This window comes from Caenorhabditis elegans, chromosome II (assembly GCF_000002985.6).
Source record: "Caenorhabditis elegans chromosome II".
Lineage (NCBI taxonomy): Eukaryota > Metazoa > Nematoda > Chromadorea > Rhabditida > Rhabditidae > Caenorhabditis > Caenorhabditis elegans.
Window position 1 is genome coordinate 15,209,816 of NC_003280.10, and position 19,958 is coordinate 15,229,773.

General features: G+C 35.5%; 1 protein-coding gene and 2 non-coding genes across 11 annotated transcripts in view; all 3 read left to right on the plus strand.

The window, feature by feature from the left end:
• spsb-1 overlaps positions 1–19,910 on the plus strand; it is a gene marked incomplete at both ends in the record, with an annotated part of 32,993 nt that extends 13,083 nt beyond the window's left edge. Inside the window, 6 exons of one of the 9 annotated variants that reach the window (NM_001377910.2) lie at positions 6,592–6,823; positions 10,377–10,630; positions 13,010–13,376; positions 14,909–15,000; positions 16,218–16,383; positions 18,474–18,604. In NM_001377910.2, coding sequence (NP_001364818.1) covers positions 6,592–6,823; positions 10,377–10,630; positions 13,010–13,376; positions 14,909–15,000; positions 16,218–16,383; positions 18,474–18,604 — 1,242 coding nt within the window. Of the gene's footprint in view, positions 1–6,591; positions 6,824–8,737; positions 9,148–10,376; positions 10,631–13,009; positions 13,377–14,908; positions 15,001–16,217; positions 16,914–18,473 lie in introns of those variants that run through there. The other 8 variants (NM_001381675.1, NM_001393241.1, NM_001306634.3 and 5 more) reach the window with 8 other exon arrangements.
• Positions 6,754–6,823, plus strand: Y46E12BM.1. Its single transcript, NR_101774.1, has one exon. It is a non-coding gene; the product is annotated as an Unclassified non-coding RNA Y46E12BM.1 (non-coding RNA).
• Positions 18,475–18,654, plus strand: Y46E12BL.11. The gene has a single exon (NR_101775.1). It is a non-coding gene; the product is annotated as a small nucleolar RNA Y46E12BL.11 (small nucleolar RNA).
• Positions 19,911–19,958: the final 48 nt, after the last annotated feature.

A 19,958-nucleotide genomic window follows, 5' to 3' on the forward strand; every position in this document is an offset into this window, starting at 1 on the left:
AGCGGCTGGAAACAATTTTTTTTAAAATTGTCGTCTAATTTTGGTTATGAATGTCAATTATCTTGCGTTTTCAGCTTTATTAAGGTATTTAAAAGTCGATGGACGAAGAGAATTGGTAAAAAAAATTTGAAAAATCTCTTCGTCCATCGACTTTTAAATACCTTAATAAAGCTGAAAACGCAAGATAAAAAACATCTATAACCAAAATTAGACGACAATTTCAAAAAAAATTGTTTCCAGCCGCTGCGACAATGATAAGTCGGTCAAATTTCAAATTTTCACTAATTTTAGGCCATTTTTCAAGAGGCCATAACTTTTTTTTGAAAAGTTTTCAAGAAGTTTCATCATGAAATTCGGTGTTTTCAGACAATTCTGAGTCAAATAAAGCAATAAAAAAAATTCGACTACACCACCTTTAAAAGTAAAAAATTGATTAAATATTTATATTAATAGCGTTTCAACGAGGAAGATGCCGCGAAAAAATAGAAAAGCTAATCTTTTATCACCAGTAGATAAGACCGGTTTTCTTCTAATTCACTAGTGCGCACGCATGCTATAAGCCTTTATTGCGTGCTAATGGCCGAATTTTTTCTTGTTTTTTTCTCCAGTTTTTTTACTTTTTATGCAGAAAAAAAGAAGAAAAAACAACAATTTTCGAGTTATAAAAAATATTTTTTCTAGTAAAAACCCACCAATTTTTGGAAATTTCCAAAAAAAAAACGTGCAAAACCACAATTTGCCGAACATTTTGTGCCGATTTGCCGGAAATTTTAAATTCCGGCAATTTTCAGATTGCCGGATAGCAGATTTCCCGGAAATTTTTAGAGCGATTTTGTATAAGGAGGGACCCTTAAAACCGCCTTTTTGAAATTTTAGGAAATTCTGAAATTTTCATTTTAAAAAATGTGCAAAACGACAATTTGCAGAAGATTTTCGGCAATTTGCCGATTTTCCGGAAATTTCGAATTCCGGCAACTTCCCGATTTGCCGAAATTTTTCAACTACGGCTATTTGCCGATTTGCCGGAAATTTTGAATTCCGGCAATTTGCCGATTTGCCGGAAATTTCGAATTCCGGCAACTTCCCGATTTGCCGAAATTTTTCAACTACGGCTATTTGCCGATTTGCCGGAAATTTTGAATTCCGGCAATTTCCCGATTTGCCGAAATTTTTCAACTACGGCTATTTGCCGATTTGCCGGAAATTTCGAATTCCGGCAACTTCCCGATTTGCCGAAATTTTTCAACTACGGCTATTTGCCGATTTGCCGGAAATTTTGAATTCCGGCAATTTCCCGATTTGCCGAAATTTTTCAACTACGACTATTTGCCGATTTGCCGGAAATTTTGAATTCCGGCAATTTGCAGATTTGCCGGAAATTTTGAATTCCGGCAATTTGCCTTCTACGTTATTCCACGAAAACCCCCCATTTTTCCACCTGGAGCCCCAGTATTTTGGCTATCCAGACATTTTATTGAAATTTTCTCAATTTTTCACATGTTTTTGCCCCCGGCGCGTGAGTGAGTGCCTCTTTGTTCGATTGGCACCACACACAAATGTTTGCCGGAGTGGTAGTTTTGGGGGTAACACGGCATGCATTTTACATACCCCTTCCGTCTTCTTTTCTCTTCGTCTTTGTGTTGTTCACTAGGAAACATTAGAACCCCCAAACGATTTTGCCCCGGCAAATAGGCAAACCAGCAATTTGCCGGAATTTAAAATTTCTGGAAAGTCAGCAAATTGCCAGAATTGAAAAATTCTGGCAAACCGCCAAATTGCCGGAATTTTTAATTTACGGCAAATCGGCAAATTGCCGGAATCAGAAATTTCCGGCAAATCGGCAATTTTCCGAAAATGATAATTTCTGAAAAATCGGCAAATTGCCGGAATTAAAAATTTCTGGCAAACCGCCAAATTGCCGGAATGTTTAATTTACGGCAAATCGGCAAATTGCCGGAATCAGAAATTTCCGGCAAATCGGCAATTTTCCGAAAATGAGAATTTCCGGCAATTCGGCAAACCGGCAATTTACCAAAAATGAAAATTTCGGCACACCGCCAAATTGCCGGAATTGAAAATTTCTGGCAAATCGGCAAATCGGCAATTTGCCGAAAATGAAAATTTCTGGCAAATCAGAAAACCGCCAAATTGTCGGAATTGAAAATTTCTGACAATCCGCCAAGTTGCCGGAATCAGAAATTTCCGGCAAATCGGCAATTTTCCGAAAATAAGAGTTTCCGGCAAACCGGCAATTACCACACACATCCCCAGTTCTCTATTGAAATATCAAGTGATATTATCCAATTATTTTGTTGGAACACACAACGATAAGGGACAAGTTTTCGCCTGCCGAGACTAGTTCCCGTTGCAAGGTTCAATAAAAAATGTTGTAACAACACGGGAAAACACGTTCGTTGAAACAAATTAAATCACGAAATTTAACTTTTAATTAAAGTTTAAATACAACATTTTTTTTTTCGGCTTCTTCTGCAAAGCTTCATCTATTGTTGGTTTAGTGCTCCTTCGGAAATAGGTGTATATTTTATTTTAGTATTTGGTATTTCGGTATAGTACCTTTCAAAAAGAGTGTGCACGCGCGCGGGCGCGGGGTGTAATGAGTCGCAGGTGGAGTACAGTTTAAACATATAGGCAGTCGAGACAGGGCAAAAGTTCGACGGGGAACTGGTTTTGCCCCTTTGCCTTCTGCTACCTACTCACTCACTGCCATTTCACCTAACAATCTCTCTCACTCTTTTCGTCGTTTTTGTCCCCTTGGGATCAGTTACTTGTAAGAGAAATGCCGTCTACTCTACTACTCATCATCACATGATGATCGTCGTCTCGCACATCTGTTCGGTACGGTCACAGTTTCGTCTTCTAACATTAGGTGGAGAAGAGGTAGAAGAAGAAGAAGCGGTCAGTTACACCACACATACACAAGTAGAGTAGAATCTTAGTTGTGTTGCGTGCCGTTTTTCGCAAAACTATTTTCGAGATAGATCACGTGTTTCTACGGGTCTTTCGCGCCCCCACCGGTCGGTCTCTCACTTATTTTTTTTCGCGAATCTTCACATCATCGGCAATTATTGCCTTGTCTTATGAAATCCAAACATTAATCCAATCGATAAATGTTTCGTTTTTTTTTTCTCGCGGCTTAGAATAGAGTAGGGGATTAGCTATTAGGATTATGATATTATATTCCTGTTAAGCTCCCTGTGAGCTCCGAACTAATTTTTCCTTTTTTTTTTCTAAAAAAAAGTATCTGATTTTGGAATAGGATTTTTTTCTGGAATAATTTGCCCCGTTTATCCATTCTTTAGGCAGCTACACCCATTACGGTTTGATCTACAAAAAATGTGGGAATTTTTCGCCAAAAAATCAGTTGAGAACCGCATTTTTTATAGATCTGTGTAGATCAAGCCGAAATGAGACACATTGACACCACGTGCAGCTAGTGAAATTTGGCACTTGTAGACTGACTAGATCGTGGCAAGACCCACTTCGAAAAATTGCGTGTACTTTTATTACAGGAACACTAAATTCTGAGAATGCGTATTGCACAACATATTTGACGCGCAAAATATCTCGTAGCGAAAACTACAGTAATCCATTAAATGACTACTGTAGCGCTTACGCTTATGTCGATTTACGGGATCTCGTAAATCGACACAAGCGCTACAGTAGTCATTTAAAGGATTACTGTAGTTTTCGCTACGAGATATTTTGCGCGTCAAATATGTTGTGTAGTACGCATTCTGAGATATTCGTGTCTCGTAATGAAGATTTTTATTGCCGATTTTTGCACCAAAAATACGGTACCTGGTCTCGAAACGATAAATTCTTGTTAAATGCAAAAAAGTCGTGCGCCTTTGAAGAGTACTGTAATGTGAACTGTATATTTACTCAAAAATGAAATGAAAAAAAAACGTTCCACAGCAACGAAAATTTTAAATTACAGTACTATTTAAAGGCGCACACCTTTTCACATTTTACAAAAATTTGTCGTGTCGGGACCCGCGGAATTCTAACAAACATGTTAAAACACCAAGGTTGACGTGTTTTCCTGATCATCAGCGATCAAATCGAATCTTATCTCCGAAATCTTCCAAGAAATCAGATACAGAACAAATTGAAACTTGGCAGAAATCCAACTCCGATCTCCGATTTATATTTGCTTTGCCGATTATATCATTGTAACTGTCATTTACCTCCCACGCGTGAGAAATGCTCTTTTTTTTGAGAAAGAAGAAGCAGCAGCACTGGCAGAACAATTCGTCGCGCCGATCCACTTGATCTCTTCCAATATACACTACTACTCTGAATGACACACAGGTAGTTGGGAGACTCTGCTGTGCACGCATTTCGCGCTTTTGTCTCGGTCTATGCCCCACGTCGTGTGTGTGTGTGTGCTAGTTTGTTCGTTCGAATATACAACACAATACCAATATGATGACGGTTTGTGGAGGAGAATGGAGGCCGTTAAAAACTAGGAATTTTTTCCTTTGAACAATCGAATAAAAATCGATTTATTTTGACTCGTTTTATTATCGAAAAAATACGATCGCAATTTTTTCCGGCAAATAGGCAAATTGCCGGAATTGAAATTTCCGGCAAATAGGCAATATTGACGGAATTTGAAATTCCGGCAAATAGGCAAATTGCCGGAATTAAACATTGAACTGAAATTTCCGGCAAATCGGCAATTTGCCGGAATTGAAAATTTCCGGCAAAATTGAAAATTTCCGGCAATTTGGCAAAATTGAAAATTTCCGGCTTTCGTCAAATTGCCGGAATTTAAAATTTCCTGCAATTTGGCTGAATTGAAAATTTCCGGCTTTCGTCAAATTGCCGGAATTTAAAATTTCCGGCAATTTGGGAAAATTGAAAATTTCCGGCAATTTGGGAAAATTGAAAATTTCCGGCAAATTGGCAAATTACGGGATTTGAAATTCCGGCACATCGGCAAATTGCCGGAATTGAAATTTCCGGCAAATAGGCAATATTGGCGGAATTTTAATTTCCGGCAAATCGGCAATATTGGCGGAATTTTAATTTCCGGCAAATTGGGAAAATTGAAAATTTCCGGCAAATTGGCAGATTGCCGAAAATAAAAGTTTCCGGCAAACCGGCAAACCGACAATTTCCCAAAAAATAAATGTTTCCGGCAATTTGGGAAAATTGAAAATTTCCGGCAATTTGGGAAAATTGAAAATTTCCGGCAAATTGGCAAATTACGGGATTTGAAATTCCGGCACATCGGCAAATTGCCGGAATTGAAATATCCGGCAAATAGGCAATATTGGCGGAATTTTAATTTCCGGCAAATCGGCAATTTGCCGGAATTGAAAATTTCCTGCAATTTGGCTGAATTGAAAATTTCCTGCAATTTGGCTGAATTGAAAATTTCCTGCAATTTGGCTGAATTGAAAATTTCCTGCAATTTGGCTGAATTGAAAATTTCCGGCTTTCGTCAAATTGCCGGAATTTAAAATTTCTGGCAATTTGGGAAAATTGAAAATTTCCGGCAAATTGGCAGATTGCCGAAAATAAAAGTTTCCGGCAAACCGGCAAACCGGCAAACCGACAATTTCCCAAAAAATAAATGTTTCCGGCAAATCGGTAAATTGTTGGAATCGAAAATTTCCGGCAAATCGTCCATTTGCCGAATTTGTCGACCTCATTTTCATTATTATCCAAATGGCAAATTTTTCGATTTTTGCTTCCAAAATTGGGCACTCCTATACTTTTCCAATATAGAAAAATCTGCACCTTTACTATATAATTCCACACACTCCTCCATTTTGCTAGATTTTCCTAGAACTTTTCCATTTTCAGAGAAAAAAAAACCATAATTTAAAGAAATATTGGTCGTGGTGAGACCCGTTTTGGAGCGAAAATCACAAAATTCCGCATTTGGCCAATACAAAATTATTTCCAGCCGGTAGTTTATTGTTCAAACATTCGTCGTGAGCCGAAAAAAATTAACTCAGATTTGTTGGAGGCCCCTTTTGGAAATGTTTTGAACGTTCTCCAATTAGCCATAAATTCAAGATTTCCCAATGCTAATGTGAAGTTTTGAAATTTTCTGGATTGCAAAATAATTTTAGAACCTACATAATTAGTGCACTTGCACTCTATTGATTCTACCTTAGACTCATCCTTCCTACCATCTCTGCGCCTCTTCACCTTTTATTATCTCTCTCTCCCTCATTGCTACTGCACACAGTCTCTCTCTCTCTCTCTCTCTCTCTCTCTCTCTCTCTCTCTCTCTCTCTAGTCGTTTACATTAGTCAGTAAATACTAATACCAAAAATAGGCAGCATTCCCTATTGATTTTGGTTTTATAAAATCATGGTGCCAGACTGTCCCATCACGGTTTGATCTACAAAAAATGCGGGAATTTTTAGCCGGTACGAAAATGAGTTGAGAACACTCTGCGTCTCGAGCAGATCTTCTCCCGCATTTTTTTGTAGATCAACGTAGATCAAACCTGATTTTATTCTCTCTTCTCTATTTCTTTCTCGTGAATGTTCTTCATATTAGATTTATAAACGTGATATGTGCACACAGAACCTACAAGATCATCAAGACATGATGGGCCCGGGCGAAGAAGAAGAAGAGCAACTGTTCGACACGACGCCTGAAGGATCCGAAGACGACGACTACGATATGGTGATGTACGACGAGTCGTCGGCGGATAGCTCGTTCTCGGTGCCCACCAGCACTGTGCCATCATCGGTCGCTGAAACCTATGAGACGATGGACACGGACGCCGGATTTTCGACGGATAGTGAAATGGAACGGCTTGTCGAGTTGAGATCAGGTAAAACTGATTGCGAATTTGAAGAAAAACTCTCAGTGTTTTTTATTGCTTGATTATACTCAAAATTGCCTGAAAACACCGAATTTTATAATGAAACTTCTTAAGAACTTTTCAAAAAAAAGTTATGACGGCTCAAAAAAATGGCCTAAGAGATTAGAGATTAGTTAAAATTTGAAATTTGACTTGTCAGCGACTGGAAACAATTTTTTTTTAACACCGTCAAATTTTTCTTGCGTTTTCAACTTCATTTAGGTATTTTAAAGGTGGAGTACCGAAATTAGAGACTTTGCTTTTTTAGACCAAAATCGGTCCAAAATTACCGAATTTCGTAATGAGACGTTCTGAAAATTTCTCAAAAAAAAGTTATGGCGGTTCAAAGTTCGTGAAAATGAGGCCCATTTTCAGCTAAAATCAAATTTTTTTCAACTTCTCGGTGTCGCAACGTCTGGAACCTAATTTTTATTTATTTATCACTTTTTAATAAGTATAGTGATTTTTGATCAGGCGTTTATTCGTTGATTTAGGTACATTTATGGTGAGTGTGGCACAAAAAAAAAGTAACTTTTATTTGTGCCCCTTTTGTGCCACACTGACCATAAATGTACTTAAATCAACGAATAAACGCCTGATCAAAAGCCACAATATTTATGAAAAAGTGATAAATAAATAAAAATTAGGTTCCAGATGTTGCGACACCGAGAAGTTGGAAAAAATTTTGATTTTAGCTGAAAATGGGCCTTATTTTCCCGAACTTTGAACCGCCATAACTTTTTTTTTGAGAAATTTTCAGGACGTCTCATTACGAAATTCGGTAATTTTGGACCGATTTTGGTCTAAAAAGCAAAGTCTCTAATTTCGGTAATCCATCTTTAAAATACCTAAATCGAGTTGAAAACGCAAGATAATTACATTGTATACTAAAAATTTGGCGGTGATTTCAAAAAAAAAATTGTTTCCAGCCGCTTGACAAGTCAAATTTCAAATTTTAACTAATTTTAGGCAATTTTTTTGAGCCGTCATAACTGTTTTTTGAAAAGTTTTCAAGAAGTTCCATTATAAAATTCGGTGTTTTCAGACAATTTTTGAGGGTAAATATTTTTTGATATTTCCCTAGTAGTTGTAAATATAATACAATATTATCAGTCACGTGTGAAACTGAAACCCGACCACTAGACCTCCTGGCACGGATCGTAGCATTACTGTTCCGAATTCTACTAGGACCTCAAAATGATAAGAGTTGCTGACAAATAAAAAACGGTTACCCCCCGTGTGTGCTGGTCAGTACCTCACAATTCCAAAGTCACTGGAATCGAGAGTGAAAGAGTGAGAGAGAGAGAGAGAGAGAGAGAGAGAGAGAGAGAGAGAGAGAGAGAGAGAGAGAGAGAGAGAGAGAAGGACTGTAAAGCCCCCCTATCGGAATAGACAGCAGAAGCAGCAACTAGCAGCTAGTCCTCTTCTCCTCCTCCTCCACCTTCTCCCCGATCTGCCTATTCATCTCGATCTTACCGCATCTCTCCGCGCTTGCGCGCGCCTCCGAGAAAGCGAAACGAGACGCGAAAGTGCGCGCTGCTACCCCCCACCTCCTCCTCCTTATTCTGGGCTGTTTCTGCCGACCGACCGACCGACGACGGACGATCAAGCTTGGCAACACAGCAGCATTCTTCTCTATTATTGATCTTCTATATTTCCTGGACTTTTTTTGTTGTTGTTGGATTGAAGCTCTGCTCGTGGAAAAGAAAAGAAAAACCTTTGAAGTTCTGTCTCTCCTGGATCACACACGACAGTACTCTATAGACCTTCTTTCTGGGTCAGTGGGGAAGACTTTCACCTTCACTTTCCGTCGTCTTCACCCTTTTCTATTATTCATCTACTTTTCTCCTTCAACCAGCAGTCTGGTCAATTCAAAAAATTCAAAACTATCCACCACAAAATGAGTCGAGACGAAATTTCAATTTCAACGCGTCTCAAAAGCCTACGGCCTCGACGCGCCGATTCCATTTCCCTGCTACAATCGTCGAATTTCAAACTTGATACAACACCACCGCCACCACCACAAAACCCGCTAAAGCGATGCCAACAAGACAACCCGAAGCTGCTAATTCACGATCAGAAGCGGAGACGAAGCGTCGTCGACGCTCCTCCACCCACCCCCGAATCATCTTCCGTGCTCAGCCAGCCGCCGATCCCCGAGGACCTAGTGTCCCGGCTCAGTGAAGAGATCTTGCAGAGCATTTTCTATTTGGCACAATCCCGTTCTGGCAATGGGCACGAGTTTACGACGAATGTCCATGCACTACTCTGGCAGTATTATTTGAACGAGTATGGTAAGAGAGTGAAACCAGAACTGTTCTAGTTGATGTATGTAATATATCTATTGTTCTGTGTACTACTGTGTCCATAATACTACTGTACAGATACAGATAGTAGTGATAATAACAATGATTCAAAAAATACATATTCCAATGTGTGTGTGTGTGTGTGTTTTTTTCTCGCTCCAGAGAACCAATATCGATGGCATCACACACTCACTCACACTGAGTGTGTTTGTGTGCTCTACAAACATCCCGCGCTCCGCCGCGCCATACGGCGTCAGCATGCGGAAAACAAACATTTGTTTATTTTTTCCGGACACCATACACATACACACACACACAATGGCACTGTGTGGAAAAGAAGCCGAAAAATTTGGAAGCATACATGTGATCCCTTGGAAATTGTATTTAATTGATTGGGCGAGAACAAACTGAATATTTTTTCGAAAAAGTTTGAAAAATCGATCATCAGAAGCGGCGTTACTTAAAGTTATTCAAGTAGTGTTGTAAAATGTATTTAAATACGTTTATGACGTCATTTTTCTACACTTTTTTAATTTTCCGACACTACTTGAATAACCACATAGATGTATAACGTTCGCGAAATTTTGCACGGAAAAAATGCCAGGTCTCAACACGACGATTTTTCTTTAAATGCGAAATGGTGTGCGCCTTTAACAAAAAAATAAATAAATAAAACAAACCGGTTTTTGAAAAATTTAAAAAAAAATCAGAATTTTCCGAAAGGTCTCGAAACGAATCAACAATTGTTTGCGAGTCTTTTTTTCAGTAAATTTTGAGAAAATCTATAAATCTATAAAAACCGTAAAATTGTGAATTTGAGAGTTTAACAAATCTATAATAGCCTAACTATTCCGGCAAATTGCCGATTTTCCAAAAATTCCAATTCCGGCAATTTGCCGAAAATTTTCCTTTTTGGCAATTTGCAGATTTGCCGGAAATTTTCAATTCCGGCAATTTGCCAATTTGCCGGAAATTTCAAATCCGGCAATTTGCCGATTTGCCGGAAATTGTTATTTTCGGCAATTCGCCAATTTGCCGGAAATTTTCAATTCCGGCAAAGTGCCGATTTTCAGAAAATTTCAATTCCGGCAATCTGCCAATTTGCCGGAAATTTTCAATTCCGGCAATTTGCCAATTTGCCGGAAATCTAGCGACACTGTAATGAAAAATAACAAAAAAAAAACCCAAATTTTCTAATAAAATTTCCCCAATTTCAGTGTCCCCATCATCTGATGCTTGCTCGACGAGCTCATCAACATATGCCCGCCCGGCGGCGGCGGCGCATTCAGCCGGCAACAACTCATCATCCTCATCATCAAACGCCGGCGGCGGCGACGGCTACCATCGTTCGAACTCCTCGGGCTCTTCCACACGGCCTGTAGCGGCGACTCGTGAACGAAAAAGCTATGCAGTGGCGGCCGGAAGATCCGCACCGATGCGGAGTCTTTCGCCGGCTCATCCGAGTGCAGTGGTGAGTTTATTATTATATAGACGCGAAAAATTATGAATTTTTTGCGGATGAGTAATATCGAAAAAACCATTTTTTTTTTTGAATTTTGACGATAAAGTTCATAATAATTCGTCCTCCACCACCCCGTCAACATCTTTATCGATAAAGATGTCTATGTGCTGACTGACTGGCTGATATATTGATAAGAGGAACTTGTTTTTGTGAGACCAAAAGAGACATAGAACCCTACGAAGCCACCAGCATTGTCAGTTATGCCCCCCGTCTCAAAAAGTGGTTCTGTGTGTTTTTTACCAATTTTTTTTCGCCTCGATCATAATTTTTATCGATTAGACTATAATATCTAGATTTCTTGACTTTTCAATTTCACTTTCTATTGAAAAATGCCGAAAATTCAAGTGTTCAGTAAAAATTTTCGAATTTTCGAGTAAAAATTCACATCAATGTCGAAAAAATCTGATCCTTACGGAAATTTTAACGTTATAATCCAAAAAAGTTGAAAAACATGTTTCTAACACAAAAATTCGAATTTTCGCATTTTTCACAAAGTGCGCTCCAATGAGAAAAGCTTGAAAAATTTTGAATTTAAACAGTGAAAAATTGAGAAAATCGGTCAAGTTTTCAATTGAAAAATTCAAATTTCCCGCGAACCACTTGTGGAAAGTGTGCTCCAACAAAAGAAAACTCGAAAAAAAAAATATTATTTTGACTCAAATTTCACTTTAAAATACGTATTCAAATACAAAACTAAATTTTTCTTGTGAAAAATACAAATTTCCATCAGTTTTCCATTAAAAAAACGACTTTTGATCACAATTTTTGTTGAAAAGGGATTAACTTCAAGAAAAATTGACAAAAGAACATTTCCGACATCAAAATCCAAACGAAAAAAATCTATTTTGCCTTAAAAATCCTAATAAACCAAAAAATAACTATTATTACTATAAAAACCAAAAAAAAAAAAACATTCTTGCCATAGAAACCAAATAAAACCTTTTTTTCCATAACAAACCCAAAAAAAATCAATTTTTCTCCATAAAACCCCAAAAAATCCATCTTTTCACATAAAAAAAAACGTTAAAAATCTATTTTTGCCTTAAAAAAACCTTTAAAAAATCTTTTTTTTTTGTTTGACATAAAACCCGGAAAAAAAGTCAATTTTTGCCATTAAAAACTAGAAAAAACACTATTTTCGGCTTGAAACCCCCCAAAATTGCTCATCAAAACAACACTCTATGCAGTCTCAAATTCCCATTAAAAACTAAAAACTGATAGTTCTTAAAAATCTCTTATATCTAATCAAATCAGTGCTCTAAAAGCCTCAATAACCCAGTAAAAACCCCAAAAAAACCCCAAAAAGCTACAGATGAGCGGTATGAATGCCTTCCAAACAAATCCCACATTTTTTTAAATGAAAAACTGGAAAAATCAATTTTTCGTCCTAAAACACCAACAAAAAACTGATATTTCGGTACTTAAAAAATGTTCATAAAAATTTCTTAAAAAATACCATCGTCATGGTTATTCATGTAATGTAGGAAAATGCAAAAATGTTTTTTCATACATTTCCCCCCTATTCATGAGTGTCGAAAAATGAAAAAATGGATGCGTTTTTTGCATTTTTTGACACATAAAAGGAAAAATGTATAAAAATGCATGCATGCTTTTTTCTACATCACGTGAATAACCCCTTAAGCCTCAATTACTCATTAAAGGAGGACTGACTAACGGTTCGGACGATTTTGAACGTATCGACCCAAAATGAGCTCAAATGAACGAATTTCGTAATGAAACTGCTCAAAACAATTTTCAAAAATTTTTTATGGCGGTTCAAAATTTTGAACAATTACAAATTACACTGATTTTGGCTAAAATCACGAATTTTTCCCATTTTTCCGTGTCACATCTGTTCGAAGTTAGCTTTTTTGGAATTATCGTCCTTTATTACATATATTGGTAGTTTATCTCATTTAATTTCATCGGTTAAAATACATTTAAAGCCGATAGGTAACCAAAAATCATCGAAATTGGTTACCTATCGGCTTTAAATGTACCTTAATCGACGAAATTAGAAGAGATAAACTACCGATATATGTAATAAAGGACGATAATTCCAAAAAAGCCAACTTCGGACAGATCTGACACGGAAAAATGGGAAAAATTCGTGATTTTAGCCAAAATCAGTGAAATTTTTTCAAAATTTTGAACTGCCATAAAAAATTTAAAAAACGAAAAATTTTTGAGCAGTTTCATTACGAATTTCGTTCATTTGAGCTTATTCTGGGTCTTTACGTTCAAAATTGTCCGAACTGTTAGTCCTCCTTTAAGCCTCAATTACTCATTAAAAATCCCGAAAAAACCCCGAAAAAAACCTCTAAAAAGCTACAGATGAGCGGTATGGATGACTTCTTACGACCGGATCGATTCGATCGTATTATGCAAATGACAAAACCAGATCAATTCATTCAAGAGCAACATTCATGGAATCCAGAAGATCGATCATTGAACATATTCGTGAAAGACGAGGACAAATTCACATTCCACCGGCACCCTGTCGCACAAAGTACAGATTGTATTCGCGGAAAGATGGGCTACAGCCGGGGATTCCACGTATGGCAAATCGAATGGCCTGAACGGCAGCGAGGAACACATGCTGTGGTTGGAGTTGCGACGAAGAATGCTCCACTACACGCTGCCGGATATACGGCATTGATTGGTACCACTGATGAGAGTTATGGATGGGATATTAGTGAGTTTTTTTTGGTTTTTTTTTAATATTAAATTTAAAAAATTATTAACTCTGTTAGGCCGGCGGTTGGAAAGGCTAAAAGTGAAAAAAAACAGCGTTTGTGTTTTTTTTTTCATTTTAAAGTTTTTTACAGAAAAACAAGATTATTTTCGAAAAATTTGTAATTTTCATCTTTTTTTCAGAATTTTTCAGGAAATTTGATAGATTTATGCAAATTTTTTGTGATTTTGGGTCAATTTTAATGCTTTTTTTTTACTGAAAAATCGAACTGCAAGAAATTTGGGATTTTTCAGCTTTTTCCTCAATTTTTAACATTTTTAACTGAAAAATCGTAAATTTATTCAATTTTCAATTTTTTAAATCAATTTTTCTAAATTAAACTGAAAAAAAAACCCGATTTTTCTCAATTTTTCACTGAAAAAACAAAATGCTACGTTAATCTTTTGTAAAAATTAGTCTACCAATTTTTTAATCAAATTTTTACGTGGATAAATTGAATTTTAACCTGAATTATTGAATTTTTCAGTTTTTTCACTGAAAATCCAATTTTTCCAGGAAATTTGGTAATTTTACATCATTTTCAGTGATTTTTTATAGATTTTTCAATTTTTAAACCGAGAAACCGATTTTTTCCAGGAAACTATATAGTTTTATCTGAATTTTATTTTATTTATTTTTTTTTTCCTAAAAATAGCGATTAAAAAGGCCCCGAGCAAGTGTGTCATTTTTCGATTTTCAAAAACCGAAAAATCGAAAAAAAAAAATGTTCAGAAAATTAACCATAAAGTATAATTTTTTTTCTAATTTTGTTTATATTTTTAAGAAAAAACATACGAATTTTTTCAAAAAAGAAGAATAATGGCCAAAATATGAAGCAAATTTTCAAAAAATCGGAAAATCGAAAAAAGGAAAAACGGAGTTTTTCAATTTTTCGGTTTTCAAAAAATCGAAAAACCAAAAATTTTCGTTTTTTTGATTTTCTAAATCAAATCGAAAAACCGACACCCTTAGCCCCCGAGTGAAGGTTTTGCAAGCCTACCGTGTGTGATTCTATGTCGATTTACGAAGGATTTTGTACTACACACGGACAAGTGCAAAAAATGTGTTTTTTTTTTTGCATGTTTTTGAAAACCTGCTGGAATTTGACTGTTTCTGACTTTATTTTTTGAAAATTTTAAAAATTATTAAGTTAATGGATATTATGGAAATCTACAGGAACAACAAGATTTTTAGCGTTTGAATAATAAGTGCATCAAATTTATTCTGAAATGTTAGGTTTAAACGTTAAATAAGCAAAAAGTGTTGTTTTAAAAAAATTAATACAAAAAATTCGCAAAAAAAATGGTCTAAAAGTCCTAAAGACGTGGAAAAAATCAATTCGCACTTGTCCACGTGTAGTACAAAATTCTTGTCAAATCAACGCGCGCCTTGCCTTATAGGAAAATGTATTTTTCTCAACTTGAAAACCCATTTTTTGATTTTTTTTTTTTTTTGGTCGAATTCCTAAATTTCAAACAGTCTTTTTTTTCCAGCACGACGAGAATGCCATCACGATTCGAAGCACACAATGACATGGAGGTATCCGTTCAGTAATAGTCGAGATGTGTATAATGTTCCTGATAAGGTGAGTAAAACGATTTATAATAATTTTTGAAAAAATTTTATGTTTTGCTATAAAAAAACAATTTTTTTCATTAAAAATCAACCTTCGTCATATCAACCAAAAAAGCGTTAATTTTTTCCTTTAAAAAATCTATTTTAAATCAAAATCCAAAAGAAAATTCCATTTTTGTCATAAAAACTGAAAAAAAATCAATTTTTGCTCCAAAAATAGAAAAAATAACATTTTTCCCATTGAAAAAGTATTATTTTTTAAAAAAACCAAAAAAAAAAGACAATTATGCCTTAAAAAACCACAAAAAATTAATTTATCCAAAAATATATCAATTTATTTTTTAAAAAACATGTTAAAAATCCGAAAAATGCCAGTTTTTGTCATAAAAACTGAAAAAAAAGAAAAAAAAATTCGCCAGAAAAAATAGAAAAAATACATTTTTTTTTCATTGAAAAATATTTATTTAAAAAATTCCGTTTTTGTCATAAAAACTGAAAAAAAGTTATTTTTCGCCCCAAAAATAGAAAAAATAACATTTTTCCCATTGAAAAAGTATTATTTTAAAAAAAGCCAAAAAAAAAAAGACAATTTTGTCTTAAAAAACCACAAAAAATTAATTTATCCAAAAATATATCAATTTATTTTTTAAAAAACATGTTAAAAATCCGAAAAATGCCAGTTTTTGTCATAAAAACTGAAAAAAAAGAAAAAAAAATTCGCCAGAAAAAATAGAAAAAATACATTTTTTTTTTCATTGAAAAATATTTATTTAAAAAATTCCGTTTTTGTCATAAAACTGAAAAAAAAGTTATTTTTCGCCCCAAAAATAGAAAAAATAACATTTTTCCCATTGAAAAAGTATTATTTTTAAAAAAGCCAAAAAAAAAAAGACAATTTTGCCTTTAAAAAACCACAAAAAATTAATTTATCCAAAAATATATCAATTTATTTTTTAAAAAACATGTTAAAAATCCGAAAAATGCCAGTTTTTGTCATATAAACTGAAAAAAAAAGAAAAAAATTTCGCCAGAAAAAATAGAAAAAATACATTTTTTTTTTCATTGAAAAATATTTATTTAAAAAATTCCGTTTTTGTCATAAAACTGAAAAAAAAGTCATTTTTCGCCAGCTGTAAAAAAAATTCAAAACTCCATTTTTGTCATTAAAAATAAACAAAAAATCCTTTTTTACCCATAAAAATCTTTTAAAAAATCCCATTTTTTCAGTTCTACTGTATTCTGGATATGGATGAAGGATACATGGCATTCGCCACAGACGACGAGTTCCTCGGAGTTGCATTCCGAAATCTCAAAGGAAAAACGTTATACCCAATTGTGGCGGCCGTTTGGGGTCACTGCGAGATTAGTATGAGATATCTGGGATCACTGGAACGTGAGCTAATTTCTTTCGATTCTTCTTCACCCACTCCACCGCGACGCCTTCCACCACTGAGACCACCACCGTCTTCTCTTCAGCATCACCACCACCACCGCCGGTCCCCTCCGCTCTTTCATTCTCCTGTCTATAAGCCTAAGCCTAGAAGTCGGACTGAATCGCCGGCGGCCTTAAAAGCGGCAGCAGCAGCGGCCTCCCAATCCCCAGTTCTTCCGTTCTCGCCGTTTTCCGATCTCGCTAAGATTTTCTCGTTTTACGATCTTCAAGCTGGCGGGGCGTCCAGCTCGTCCAGCTCGTACTCTCTTTTTGAACCGCCTGCCGAATGGCACAAATTTGATAGGGAGGACTTGCCGATTGATGAGACCCCATCGGCTTCTTCACCCACCACCACCGCATCCCTATATCTTCCGGCTCCACCATCATCATCGGTTCGAGCCGCGAATGAGCTCTTCGGACCTCCGTTGACACCGGGAGATTCGAAAACTCAAACCGATGGGTTGGGACTTTTGGGCACTTCGATTTTATAATTTTATAGGAAATTCTTTTGAAAGCTTTTGTCGCGCCTTGTTCTTTTCGTAACTTTATCGTAAACCTTGGTTAAATATACATACTCTCGTTTTTGTCCAGATTTTAGGGAAAAATTGAGGATTTTAGGCATTTTTAGGATTGAAAATTGGAAAAAGGGAGATTTTTCTAGTTTTAGAGGAAAAAAATGCAGGTTAGCGATTTCGGTCTCGACACGACCGAAAAATAATATTTTGAATCACTATGAGTGAGCGCCTTTAAGGACTACTGTAGTTTCGACACTTTGGCAATTTTCGTCAATTTTTCACATTTTTAATCATAAAATTAGTTTTAAAAATGGTGATTATTAACAAGACGCGAAAAAATTTGCGATTTTTGCGTTTCTGGTCTCGACACGACAACTTTTTGTTAAATTTCGAAATCTCATCGATTTTTCATACTTTTTCGATATTAATATACCATTTATTTTACGAGAAACTAATAAAATAAGCAAAACATGCGAAAAATCGAAAATTTGAAACTACAGTACTCTTTAAAGGAGCACACCTTTTTTTTCATTTAACAAGAATTTGCCGTGGCGAGACCTGATCCAAAAATTGAAAAATGTTGCCGTTTTTTACACCAAAAACACGGTTCACGGTCTCGAGACATGGCACATTTGTGTTAAATGCAAAAAGGTGTGCGCCTTTAAAGAGTATTGTAATTTTGAATTTTTTTTTTTGCGGATTTTTATACCGAATTTTCATACTTTTTCGTTTATTAACATGTTTATTTTTTAAAGAAACTGAAATAAAACATGTGAGAATTTGAGAAAAATCCGCGCAGAAGTTATAGTTCAAAACTACAGTACTCTTTAAAGCCGCACACCGCTTCGAATTTAACAAATACATGTCGCGTCGAGACCTGACCCAAAATTCGCGAAATTTGTGCAGTTTTTCACACCAAAAATACGGTTCTCGGTCTCGACACGACACATTAGGAGTACTGTAGTTTTGAATTGTTTTTCTTTCGGAAATTCATATCGATTTTTCATAGTTTTTCGAGTATAATATATTTATTTTAAAAAAAAACTAAAATGAAACAAGAAAAAACGAGAAAAAAAACCGCAGAGTGAAAATTTGGAACTACAGTACTCTTTGATGGTGGCGCACACCGTTTCGAATTTAACAAATATTGGTCGTGCCGAGACCCGGTGCACTTTTTTTTTTTTTGAATTTTCACTAGTTTTCCTGTATAAAATCTAGTTTTCTAGGCATTTTTCTAGATTTTCCAAATTCCTTTTTTTTTCATTCTAGACCCCTTCCCGTGTCCCCCGTGTCGGTTGTGTCTCAGTGGTAATCCCCCGTCCCATTACGGTTTGATCTACAAAAAAAGCGGGAATTTTTCGCCTTAAAAAATGTGACGTCAGCACGTGCTTAACCATGCGAAATCAGTTGAGAACACTCTGCGTCTCGAGAAGATCTTCCCCCGCATTTTTTTGTATATCAACGTAGATCAATCCGAAATGGGACACTCTGCCGGCGGCGGCCAGAAAATTCTCCAATATTGTCATGTTTTTGCAGCCGAGCCGTTATCGTTGTCCGAACTGTGTCGACGCCGTGTCCGAATCGAGATGGGTGCCCAGCCGGAAGATCACATTGAGCAGCTGATGATTCCACCGATTCTCAAGCGATATTTGATGTATCAGTATTGATTGATTATTGCAGCATTTTCATCAAGAATTCACTTTTTTTTCAAATTTTCAGTGTGTGCCTTTTTCGCTTTTTCTCGCTGACTGATTAAAGCCTAAAAAAAAACTTTAATGGGGTTATTCGTGTGATTTCGAAAAATGCAAAACACGTATTTTTATAAGTTTTCCCTTCGAAAAATGTTTAAAAAAATGCAGAAAAATGCAGAAAAAATGTCTAAAAATTCAGAAAAGTGTCTTAAAAATGCAGAAAAATGTCAAAAAAAAGTAGAAAATTTCTAAAAATGCAAAAAAATGTTTTTAGAAATGCGTTAATTTTTTGACATTTCCCTGCATTTTCTGGCATTTTTTGCCATTTTTTGACATTTTTTTGGCATTTTTTGACTTTTTTTTTTGGCATTTTTTGACATTTTTCCCCGAAAAATGTCAAAAAAAATGTAGGAAAATGTCTGAAAATGCCGAAAAATGTCAAAAAAATGCAGAAAAATGTCAAAAAAATGCAGAAAAATTTCTAAAAATGCAAAAAAATGTTTTTAGAAAGGCATTTTCTCCCCCGAAAAATGTCAAAAAATGCAGGAAAATGTCAAAAAAAAGCAGGAAAATGTCGAAAAATTCTTTTGAAAACTGAATGCTTTTTTGACATTTTTCTGCATTTGTCTTTGACATTTTTTATCATTTTTTGACATTTTTCCGGGGAAAAATCTATAAAAATGCAATTTTGACATTATTCGTCATCACATGAATAACCTGATAAAAGTTAATTGTACCATTCGATGTATAGTGCCTTTTCTCCCATTTAGCTTTTTGACTTTTTTTTAAAAATCTTTTTCATTTTTGAAGTTTTTTGGAATTTTCCCCACACACACATCCCCACGGGTTTTCGCCCCTCGGTTCGCACATTTCTCCGATTTTTTTCGTCTTTTTTTTTACTTTTTTTGAATTTTTCAAAATTTCCCACAAACCCTGTCAAAATTGATCAATTTGTGAACACTCTCAGTTTTATATTGAATATATTGTGTTTTTTTTTTCCAAATTTTTTTATGCAAAAATCCTCCTAACCTTAAGGTTTTTCCCCCATGTACACTACTAACAACCAATTTCACTTCATTTTTTCTTCCCTCCTCCGTTTTCTTGCTTTTACCTTTGAATTTGAAAAAAAAATTCACACAATCAGGGGTCTTTTCTCTCTTTCTCTGTTTCTCTCTCTCTCTCCCGCTCTCCCACCTCTTTTTATTGATTTTTCCTTTTTTGGTGATTTACGGATAATTCCAATTGATTTTGTATTTTGTCTCAATGAAATTTGGAATTTTAATGAATTTTTTGCGTGGGGAAAGTGCGAAAGTGCGCTCCAAAGAGAAAA